The following is an 11,875-nucleotide window of genomic DNA, read 5'->3' as shown; positions in this document are numbered from 1 at the left end:
ATCCAGTAGGTAGCAGAGAATATGCAGTGCACCAGGGCAAAAGAAACAAATACTCACAAATGAGCTAAATCAGTCAAAGTATCTTTTATTTCTACCAAATGAAAGTTTAAAGGAAATAAGGCAAACCACGAGTTAAATGGCTTTTACTCTGTTTTCTCCACTTTTTGTTTCTAAATATTTTCTGTGGTCGCCTTTCACATTTCCATGACAATATCTATTGCAGTGCCATGTTTTCTATTTCTGGATCATACAGAAAATATAGATGGTTCGTGAATTCCTTTTACATGTACCAAAACTATAACTTTAGAACTCTTTAAATAGCAATAAATATGCAAGCAATGTCATTCACGAATTCATATTCTTAAGAAAACACACTATCTATTACAAGAAAAAAACATTGGAAAAAACCTAAATAAATCAATCAATAATATATAGAAGTTACTAGTTTAAAACAGGAAGGTAAATAAGATCTATACTTTGTTCCCTCCACCCCTACTACTCTGCACTATTTAGGAGCCTGACCGCTCTCTTCCAAAACAAAGTGAGCAAACTGCCCGCGGCCTTCCCCGCTACATGTGGGAGGAGCTGCGGGCCTTGGCCCTGGAAGGGGTCTGCCCTCTGCAACAGCTGCAGCCCTGGCCGCGGCTCTCTCTTCCTCATCTTTCAGAGCCTCCTCATAGAGATCTGGTAAGGCACTGGGGACGGTACCGATGATCTTGGCCACAAACTCCAGCACTTTCATCTTGCTGGTTTCAGCGTGGGCTCTCGGGCCCCACAGGAACTCATAGCGCGGAGGATCGCTGTTGGGCACCTGGCGGTATGTCAGGTACTTCTGCTGCACGAAATCTTGGCTGATGAGCCTCCTGGGCTCCCCAGGGATCAAGTGCCTCATCCCAGCATAGAAAGCCAACTCACTGAGGAATTCCCAGATCTCCTCTTCGGTGGCACGGTTGCCCTTCTTGAAGATCAGGCCCAGGAGAATCATCAGCAGACCGGACATGGGCAGCCGCGACTCATCACTTGTACTTCCCTCGCTGGGAAGGGTCACATTGCTGACGAAGGCGTAGGAGTGACTGCTGGGGTCGACTTCCTTCAGCTCGAGGCCAAAGACCACCTGCATGATCTCAGAGGCTCTGCTGAGGATCTCAGGGAAGTGCTTCTCGTACTTCCTGTTGATAGCCTTCAGCAGTGCTGCCTGCAGGATGGGCTCCTTCGTCTTGTACTTCTCCAGCAGGAACTGCACCAACTTTCTGACCTTCCTGGTCAGAGGATCTCTGCGACTGCTGCGAACGGAAGGTGCTGCCTGGGAGGTACCTGCACTTTTCTCACCTTGGCTCTGGGCACCCTCTTCAGATCCTGGGCATGAAACCCCTTCATCACGAGAGGTAGTGGCTGGGGCTCCCTGAGGCTCCTGGCGAGTGCCAGCAGCAGGGGAGCTCGGGGGAGTGCCCGGAGAAACAGAAGCGGGGGAGGGGGGCGACTCTTCTATCTCTTCTGCCGCCGCCGCCGCCTCAGTGGCCTGGGCACCCTTGAGACTCTGAGTCTCCCCCTGGGCCTGGTGGCGTTTCTTGCGGCCATGGCGCTTGCTCTTCCGGCCCCGAGGCATGATGACACAGGTCAGGGCCAGCAGGCGGGAGTGTGGGCAGGAAGGCAGGCAACGAGGGCACCTGGGGGAGGGACAAGGAGATGCTGTGAGCACCTCAGCGGGGAGATTCCTCCCTGGCTTTAACCAAGGCCGCCTCTGCAGGGTCCTGGAGGGCACTGCTCGAGGACCCACAGGGCTCCTGTTCTCCTGCTCAGCCTGTCCCCTGAGACCCCTGTGGAGGACGGTAGAGTGAGCCTTGGGCCACAGCCAGCCAGCCCTGCCTGGGCGGTACGGGGGTGACAGTGGGGGCTGGCAGGGGAGGTAGGTCTCCGCGGTTCCCATTCAGAGTCAGGATGACAGTTGTTGGCAAGACTCCCCCACCCCCCCACCCCCTCCCCTCTGCTGCTCTGAAGTTGACACCACCATCTTCCATGACACCCAGGAGGAGGAAAGGAGGGAGCGTTCAGCCCACCACCGAAGGGTCCTGGGACCCTCCGTTCTGCTGCCTGGTGGCTGCCCCTTCAGAACAACGCTCTCACCTCCCTCGGACCTGGCAGAGGAAATTACGGGCAGTCTCAGCCTGACAGTCCTTTCTTGGGAGTCTAAGGGTTGACAGGAGGGGACGGGCCATATTCGCTCTTGTCCCTTCTCTTCGGGGTGCGTGACTCCCTCAGTCCTCACTCGGGGTCCTCCCTGGACGGCCGGTGCAGCCTGGAGCTCCTCTCTTGCCCCGAGGGCCATCTGCTCGCACCAGTGCCGGCACCTCCTTGCGTCTCATTGGGAGGCGGTGAGGGTGACCACGCGGCCGCACGTGGCAGAGTTTTGCCAGGCCTGCAGCGTGCGGCACACAGTCGAGGCCCTGTGGCTGGCGGCCCCACTGGCCCTCACTCAGGGGCTTGGGCTGACTCTTGGGAGTGCTTAGGGACGCGCCTGCTGCGGGCCTGCACCTCCCCTCTCTGACAGCAGCCCTCCCTCCTCCGTGTGTGGCCAGAAGGAAGCGGCTGACAACAGGGGAGGGGTTCTGAGGTGCCCTTGCGACGGGGAGGACGCTCCTCGCCCTGACTCCTCCCGTGCCCTGGAAATCCTCCCTCTGCTGACCTGCGGCCAGCCCCTCAGGACAAGGCCGCCTCCTCCCTGGGCCTCCCGCGTCTGTCCGTCCGTCCGCGTTCGCACTGAGGGAGCCCCTCAGTCTTTAGACCTGCCCGGAGGCTCCCAGGCCGACGTCAGGGGCGGGGTCCGCGTGGCCGCCATTCTGGGGTGTGGAGCCCCTCGGTCCCCACGAGGGTCCCGTCCTTCACGCCACAGGGCCTGGGGCGCTCCCTGTACTGAGCTGAGCCAGGGTCCACCAGCCTCAGAGCGAGGCCTTCCTTGCCCGAGACCCCGCGGGGGAAGCGGATGGACTTTGGGCCTAACAGCCAGGCCCGAGCCTCTGGGGCCGAGAGCAGGGCCGCGGTGGGCGGGGCCTGTGTGGCCGCCTCTTTTCGGAGGGAATGGGGATTGGGGGTGTCGGGGGCGTGTCCCCGCACTTCTAACTGGGGCCACCTCACACCTTGACACCTGACGAGACGTGGCACTCCTCCCGCGGCTCACCCTCGCCGGACAGCAGCTCTCAACAATGTCCTCGCCCCCACAGCGTGGTTAGGAGGATGTCACATCCGGTCATGCGCATCTGGGGTCCAGGAGGACAGCAGGGGCGGGGCCGGGGGGGGCAGGGCGGGACGGGGGGTGGGGGGTGTTTCTGGGGGAGCTTCCCACAGGCCTGGCACGAGGGCTTTCCACTGACTCTTGGCGGGTCCTGGGACATTTCCCTCTGCTGAGCTGAGTCAGCAGGCGTCACACCTTGGCTCTCATTTCTGTCGGCGCCCTCAGCCGGAAGTATCTGGGGCCCTGAGCCTCACAGCCATGCCTGGGTCCCCCGAGACTGACAGTGAGGGCGCTTTGGGGTCCCGTCTTCTGTGGTGGATGCTGCTCTCAATCCTCTCTCAGTGTCTTCTCTTGACTCCCTGTAGGTGCTGGGCTACCTCCCGTCTGCTGACCTGAGGCCAAGGTCTCACATCAAAGACATCAACTCCCTGAGACTGCTGGTGTGAAGTGCAGGCACATCTCATCTGGACAGTTCTGCCTCAGGGTTCCTGGAAATGGTTGTAGGAGGTGAGAATCTTGTGGGTTTCAGTGTTTTCGGTTAGGGAAGTTGCACTGAGTTCTATGAATCTTGGAATTTTTCCTTTTTTTTTTTTTGGAATTTTATTTATTTTTTATACAGCAGGTTCTTATTAGTTATGCATTTTATACATGTTGGTGTATATATTTCAATCAGAGTCTCCCAATTCATACAACCACCACACCACCCCTCACCATTTCCCCCCTTGGCGTCCATACGTTTTTCTCTACATCTTTGTCTTTATTTGTGCCCTGCAAACTGGTTCATCTGCACCATTTTTCTAGGTTCCATATATATGCATTAATATACAGTATTTGGTTTTCTCTTTCTGACTTACTTCACTCTGTATGACCATCTCTAGATCCATCCATGTGTTTACAAATGACCCAGTGTTGTTCCTGTTTATTGCTGAGTAATATTTCATTATTTATATGTACCACATCTTATTTATCCATTCGTCTGTCGATGGGCATTTAGGTTGCTTCCATGATCTGGTTATTGTAAATGGTGCTGCAATGAACATTGGGGTGCGTGTGTCTTTTTGAATTATGGTTTTCTCTGGGTATATGCCCAGTAGTGGGATTCCTGTGTCAAATAGTAATTCTATGTTTAGTTTTTTAAGGAACCTCCATACTGTTCTCCATAGTGGCTGTATCAATTTACATTCCCAGCAACAGTGCAAGAGGGTTTCCTTTTCTCCACACCCTCTCCAGCATTTGTTGTTTGTAGATTTTCTGATGATGTGCATTCTAACTGGTTTCTTCCCTTTCCTAACTTTAGCTCTGGGGCCTCTCTTGCATGATATCAGTGCCATTAATCAAATTTTGTGGAATGAATTTTTTTGTTATATGAAATTACTGTGATATTTGCTGTTGTATTTCAATATTTTCTTTATATTTTTACAAATAAAAATTGCTTTTTATGTATATTGTATCAAATGTGATGTTTGGATATATGGGTACAATGTGAAATGATTGCCAGAACGACAGTATTTATCATATCTCCTCCCATAGTTAACCATTTTTGTGTGTGTGGTGAGAAATCCCATCATTTTGAACAACATGGATGAACCTAGGAGGACATTATGCTAAGTGAAATAAACCGGACACAGGAAGACAAATATCACATGATCTAACTTATATGTGGTATCTAAAAAAGCAAAAGTTGAACTCCTAGTAACAGAGAGTAGAATCGTGATTACCAGAGCCTGGGGGGTTAGAGAGAAGCAGAGATACTGATCAAAGGGTACAGCTTTCAGTTATAAGATGAAAAAGTTCTGGAAACTTACTGTACAGCATGGTGACTCCTGTTAATTATAATGTATTATATACTTGAAATTTGCTGAAAGAAGAGATATCAAGTGTTCTTACTATTTTATTTCCATTCTTGCCATATAGTCTATTAAGATGACCATTACAAAAAGCCCTGTCTTCACCAACAGAAGTTTCAGGTGGTTATTAGGCCAATCTCTGGACTCATATTACCTCAACCAACCAGATTTTGGTGCTGTTCTGATATTATGCCATAGTCCTGGAATAACCCAATAGTCCTGGCATGTGGGCTCTGAGGAGCTGCCTCAAGTTCCCTCAAGTTCAGTGAGGCAGTGGACATTCATCCACCCAGGGCACACTGGGAGAAACAAGGGCTAAACTTTAAAACCTTTGCTTCAAATGATCCTGTCTTCCCTAGACCTATCTCAACTGCCCTCACACAAACCCTTGTTCAGTACACACTTAGTACCCTCAGGGGTTGCTTATTATTGTTTTACTGTTAATGATGATATCCTTTTGTTTATTCCTTCTTTAGTTTTTCCAGGGTTGATTTGGGGCACAGGAGAGCGCACCTGGAGTTTGGTTGTCATCTTGGAAGCTACAGGTGCAGCACTAAAACTGTAAATAAGTTAAGGAGAATTGACATCTTTACAATATTCTGTTCCCCTGAATAAACATATTATACTGCTCTATTTGGGACATTTTTTTTCTAACTCTATCAGTAAATTTTTATAGTTGTCTTCATAAAGATCTTGTACAGTTTTGTAAGGTTTCATTTTAGGTACATTTTAGATATTGTTGCTGTTGTGAATGGGATTGTCCTTTACGTGTTCTAGTTAGTTATCGATTTTGTGTGACCAGGTTTCTGATTTTGCTGTAGTGATTTTCAATATACTAGGTTTTTGATGTTCCTTATACATTTGAATATTGTGTTTGCCTATTACTTTAGGTATTTTAATTATAAAATCATATTGGTACTATTATTGTTTCTTTTCATTATTCATATATTTAATTATTCTTGTTTTTGGCTGTGTCCTGCTATACATTCACATACAGGTTTGTGGTACCATACATCTGTGTGTTTTTCCAGACTTTATTGGGAATGCTTCTTATATTTCATATGTATATTTGCTGACGACTGTGATATGGGAATTCCATTCTTATAAGTTTGCTACAAGTTATTGCCATTAATTTATGTTATTTTTATCAAAGCTTTTACTTTACCCCTGCACTTGATCAAATGCTTTTTCTCCCTTATCTGTTAGTATAGTGAATTCTGATTCATGTTTTCTAATGCGATTTCTTCTTTGCATTCCTTTGACACAGCCTATTTTTTCCTATTAATTCACCGCTACATTGCATGTGCTATGAAGTTATTTAAGACTTGTCTCTATATGAGTGAGCTTGACTCATGTTCTTTTTTCAGGGTATCCTTACCTTGTCTTTGTATCAAGGAGCGCTACCCCATTAGAGTGGATGAGTCATTTCCTATCTTTTGTATGGTTTGGAAGAGTTTACATAAAATTTTGATTGATTCCTCCTTCATTTGGTATAAGAAGCTTCCAGGAACATTTTGAGGGTTCCATGGGTTTTAACTACAGTTTTAGTTTTTATTGTTAGATTAAGTTTTTTGTTTCTTTATGGACCTATTTAGTCATTTATATTTTGCTAAAAAAATCTTCCATGTCAGTTGGATTTTTAAATTTAGAGGCATGCTATTTATAATAAAATCATGTTATTGAAATTCTTAAACAGACAACGGCACAGAGAATAGAATAATGAACCCAATATACCTGATACTCAACATCAACAGTCCTCAATAATAATAGAAAGACACTTGAAGATGAAGGTTTATTTATTGGTAACATTACTCCAGAGATGACACTGTGCATTTCCATTAGGAGATACATGATGTCTGTTATCTCCTTTGTGGTGATGTTGCCAGTCATTGAGGTTCATCACCCTCAGCCATTAATCCATTAGGGGCTGCAGAATGGTAACTCTAGCATTCCTTTGTGGTTATTAGCTAAAAAATTCTCTAGGTAGAATTTTTTCCTTATCCACCATTTGTTATCCTGTTGTAAGGGTAAAAGTATTTATAGTGTTCTATTATAGCCTTTAAGTCTCTTCTGTAGGTATATCTTATAGAATTTTATTGAACTAATATCACTTATTTCTACTTTCTTTTGTAATTGATAATAACTACAGAAAGTATTATGGAAATATTTTCAAAGAGCTGGCTTTCATTAAGTTGGCTCTACTACCTTCTAATTCATCATTTCTGCATTTATCTTCATTATTTCCTACCTTCTAATTATTTGAATGTAATGTGCTATTGTTTCTATAGCTCTTGAATCATTTGAATGTTTTAAAATTTTTTTTCTGGTAAATGTATTTAAGGCTATAATATTCGAGTACCACTTGGACTATTTCTCACAGGTTATACTGTAGAGCTTTATGTGTAGTGCTTGAAATTTTTAAAAGTTGAATAAATCTGTCCATTATACTGTTAGAGTTTTTGAATATATATTTGTGTGTTTGTGTATACACACATATGTGACAGAGTTAAGTTTTTCTTAGGACTGAAAGGAGGCTTTCACATGAAAAAATAAATCAATAAAATTGGTCATCTGTAATTGGTCAACTGTTATCCAGGAAACAGAAATCACTCCATACAATTTGGAGAATTTAGTGTAGGAGATTGGTTACTTGAGAAGCCAACTGGGGAGAATTGAGCAAAATACTTCGCAACTTAAAAAGGCATTCCCGCCTCTAGGCTAGAGGAACAAAGAGAAAAAGTGTTGTTACTGAGGTAAGTTGAAGCCACGGAGATAATGTGGCCATCGAAGGGAAACCACCTGCTTCAGAGAGGAAGAAGGTGAAGGATTCTGGGCACTTTGATCCTCCTGGGCTCTACTCTGCAGCTGTCACTCCTTGGTTTAACTGAGCTGGCATCCAGGTGTTGGAGAGCACAGAGCATGAGAAATGAGAGTCAGACATTTTATACTAAAGAGCAGAGCAGAAGAGTGAGGAATCGATTTGAGGGAGAATAAATCCACGGCTGGCATACCTTGTGGACAGATTAAATGAGAGAAAAATCATATCTAAATTGATACAGAATAGTGTTTTATAAAACTTATTCATTCATGTTAAAAGAAATTATGCTACCAGGCAGAGGATATCTTTGAAAGTAAAGGATATCTATGAAAACAAGAACAATAAATAAAAACAACCTATGAAATCAATACAGTTATTTTTAAAAGTTGGTGGGTATAAAGTTAATATGTAAACATGCGTTTTGTTTCTGCAGCAACAAACATGTGACCATGAAATTAAACAAAATATAACTTGTAAGTTACTAAATAAAATGCACATGCCTCATATAAAAATATATATAATAAAAAATTTTAAATATATAGCTATTAATAGAGAAATTAACAAAAACTTAAATAGGGAATTATCATATATTCATGGAGAGGAGCATTCAATATTGTAAACATGTTAATTCTCCCCAATTTTAATCTGTCGTGTATGGTAATACCCAGTCCTCCCAAGAGAAATTCAAGAGGTTTTGTATGTGAAGCTTGATAGCTTATTCTAAACTTTAAATTTATTTGCAAATGGCCAAGAAGAGTCAATATGCTCTTGATAAAGAAAACAAATATGAGGACTTACTCTACTAGATGTTAAGAATTACTTTTTTAAAAAACACTACAGTAATTAAAAATTTGTGTTATAAGTATCGATATAAGCAAATAGACCAACAGAACTGAATAGAATGTCCTAAAACACCCACTTATACATGGACCTTTGATTATTAAAACTGCCATTGCAGAGAAGCGGAGAAAGAACACTCTTTTTACTAAGGTGTGATAATGGAACAACTGTATATCCAAATTGAAAAATAATGCAACTGGAATACTCCCTCACACTAGACCCAAAATTCAATTTTGGAGACTACTAAAAACCTTCTTTTATATATATTATGGTAATTTTCAAAGTTGCATCCAGTTGAGGAGAGCAAAAAAACTTTGTATTTTCTATCAACTAGAGAGATACCAGCATTGTTCAACTAGGGCATCTGGAAGGAAAGGGCTGAAAGGAAAAGGGGACATCAGTCAGCTGAGTAACAGAAGGACTGGGAATGATGTGAGCTGAAGAAGAAGAAGAAATGTCAGCTCCTTCAATCCCCTTGTCCCCCACTTAGTTGGCCTGGATACCATCTCGGGCTTTCACTTTCAAAGAAAAGTGCATGGGGATTTAGCACAGGCTTGGGAGAAAGCTACCTGGGCCAATGATCTGTTCATTCCATCTACCTCTACACCAGTCTCTCCACTGACCTGTCAATCGCTAGTCTTTGAGGAAGCATAACCTGGACAGTAGTGTTATAGACATAGTGACCAGGGGATATAGTGCTGATTATAGACACACTGAAGAGAACCAAGAAGACATTAGTGACTCAGAGGCAGTCCCAGCTTGTCCACCTGTGATGGGGGCAGTGTCTCACCTTCTTCTCCACCAGAATGAGTGCTCCTGCTGTGGGGTGAGGAAATTGGGAGCCAGGGCCTCTCCCCCGCTCCCTTTTTTTTTTTTTCTTTTGCCCACGTGGAGGTATCCTGCAGATTCTGCTCTTTATCAGGGAGACTCTTTTGTAGAGGCTTACACTGGGGTTTAGAGTACTTAATGGTACAAGGGAGACATTTCTTTCCCTTGTTGTTGTCAGGGCTACTCTGAGTGGAGAGAGGTTGGGAAGCAGGGAGTGACCCTGATTCCACAACGGGCAGGCAGCTTTGCACAGTCTCATTGTGAGAGCCTGCTTCTCTAGCAAGTGAACTAACACCACTCAGGGCAGGTTGTGCCCTGCAAATGTGTAAAAGAGGACTTTCCATCATCTGATGGAGCTCCAGTGGGAAAGACTTTAGGCTGACAGCCTATCCCGAAATGTGGAATAAGTCACCCAGATATAAATCCACAGGGTCATAAGCTGAGGGGAGCTGGAGGAGGATGGGGACTAACCTGGTTATCTCATAGGTACATCTCAGCCCAGAACGAGGCCTGCCTTCACTTCAGCTCTACATACTTCCTTCCAGCTACCCTCAACTCTGACAGGAGTGAACAACTCCTACTTACTCAAATATTTCATGAACCTTTTTCTAACTGTTACCAGGTAACCACTTTAGGCTTGAAACTTGGTACGTAAGGAATGAAGAAAGGCCAAAAGAAAGGGTTAATAGCTAGGTCAGTATAGTAGAGTATTCTTCTTGTATCCATTTTCTACTGCTGCTACATAGCAAGTTAGTGCCAATTTAACATGATAAATGAACACAAATTTATTATCTCACAGTTTCTATGTGTAAGAAGTCCAGGTAGAACTCAACTGTTGTCTCTGCTTTAGAGTCTCACCTAGCTGCAATCAACATGTCAGTTGAGCTATGTTCTTATCTAAAGGCTCAACTAGAGAAGAATCCCAGCTGACTCACTTTGTTGGCAATGGTGCTAAGAAATGTTGGGTTTGTTGTTGTTGCTGGCTGTTGCTTAGAGGCCAGCCTCAGTTCCTAAACACAATTCCATGACACGTGGCTCATTCCATACTGGCCATTTCCATAGGTCTCCAAAGACCTGTCCAACATGACAGATCTTTTCTTCAAGGTCACCAGCATAGCAAGAGCATTTCTGCTAGCAAAATGGAGTTTTATATAATGTACACAGTCAGGGAAGTACCATCTCCCCTTTGACAGACATAAGGGCAAATACAAATTTAAAATAAGGAAGAAGTAGAAATATTAAATCATTATGTTGTACACCTGAAACTAATAAAATGTTATATGTCAATTATACCTCAATAAAAATAAAATAAGAAATTTTTTTCCCCCAGGGCAAAAAAGAAACGAAACTCCCCCCACTCCCCTGTTTTTTAGAGCATGTACTTTAAAAAACTTGTAAATTCTTTCTCTGCCTCATTGAGATCTATGTAAATCTTTTAAAAGCTAAATAAGCCTCTCGCCAGTTTTACAACCCAGGAATGTTTTTCTCAAGTAACTGGGAGCCACCTCTTTGAAATATAAATATCAAGGAAGTTAGCACCCCATCTCCTAGACTCCATAAGAGTTTAACTTTGACCTGCCTCCAAATTGTAAAAAAAACTGCCTCCTTTCACAAAGGTATAAGTTTATTTTTCCTTTGGATAAAGGCAATTATCTAACAAAGAGGGCAGCCCCAATTACCAGATAAATTTAGGATGAAGTATGTGTAATACATGGAGCTGTCAGGTCCTCTTACTTGAGGAACAGTTATCCTTATCTTGAGAACATGGGTGTAATGGGTTGTATTTGTTTGGTGGTATAAAAGGGTGAGCTGTCTTTCTGTCTTCACAATCTTTGTAGCAGATTGCCTGTGATGAGTGTCACATTCTGGTTTAATTCTTATTAAATAATAAAACTTTTCTTTCTTTCCTATATTTTGCAGAAAGGCATTTGTTAGTTGGCAGGAGAGTTTGTTTCTAATAAATTACCCCAAGAAATCTGGCAATGAGGACAAGACTTCCGTAAGTTCCTGAATCAAGTGAATCAGCAGAAGTTCTGTAGATACACAACAGTCAGGTAAGAGATTTAAATGATAAAGTCTTCCTTCTAGCTCTGTGCCCTTTTGGATTATTTGTCAGAAAAACCAACCTCGTCAAATTCAAGATTTTACTATAAAATATGCATGGTAATATGGGCTCTAAAATCCCATCAGGATCACCATCAGCTTTGATGATGGAAAAATATGGGAAGCCACTTCTTTCTCTTTACTGGGTACTAGCTCTGTCACATTAGAGATGGTATACCTGTAAGAATCTAGTCTTGCAGTGGCCTGAGG

General features: G+C 43.8%; 1 protein-coding gene across 1 annotated transcript in view; it reads right to left on the bottom strand.

The window, feature by feature from the left end:
- Nucleotides 1-569: 569 nt before the first annotated feature.
- The window catches only part of LOC309978093 (uncharacterized protein), a gene marked incomplete at both ends in the record, with an annotated part of 30,983 nt that continues 19,677 nt past the window's right edge, over nucleotides 570-11,875 (bottom strand). Inside the window, 4 exon segments of the mRNA XM_082864433.1 lie at nucleotides 570-613; nucleotides 616-1,817; nucleotides 2,834-3,117; nucleotides 5,515-5,635. Of these exon segments, the coding sequence (XP_082720559.1) occupies nucleotides 570-613; nucleotides 616-1,817; nucleotides 2,834-3,117; nucleotides 5,515-5,635 (1,651 nt within the window).

The sequence above is a fragment of the Leucopleurus acutus genome (assembly GCF_964270905.1).
Source record: "Leucopleurus acutus genome assembly, chromosome: X".
Classification (NCBI taxonomy): Eukaryota; Metazoa; Chordata; class Mammalia; order Artiodactyla; family Delphinidae; genus Leucopleurus; species Leucopleurus acutus.
This window is presented reverse-complemented; position numbering and strand designations above follow the sequence as displayed.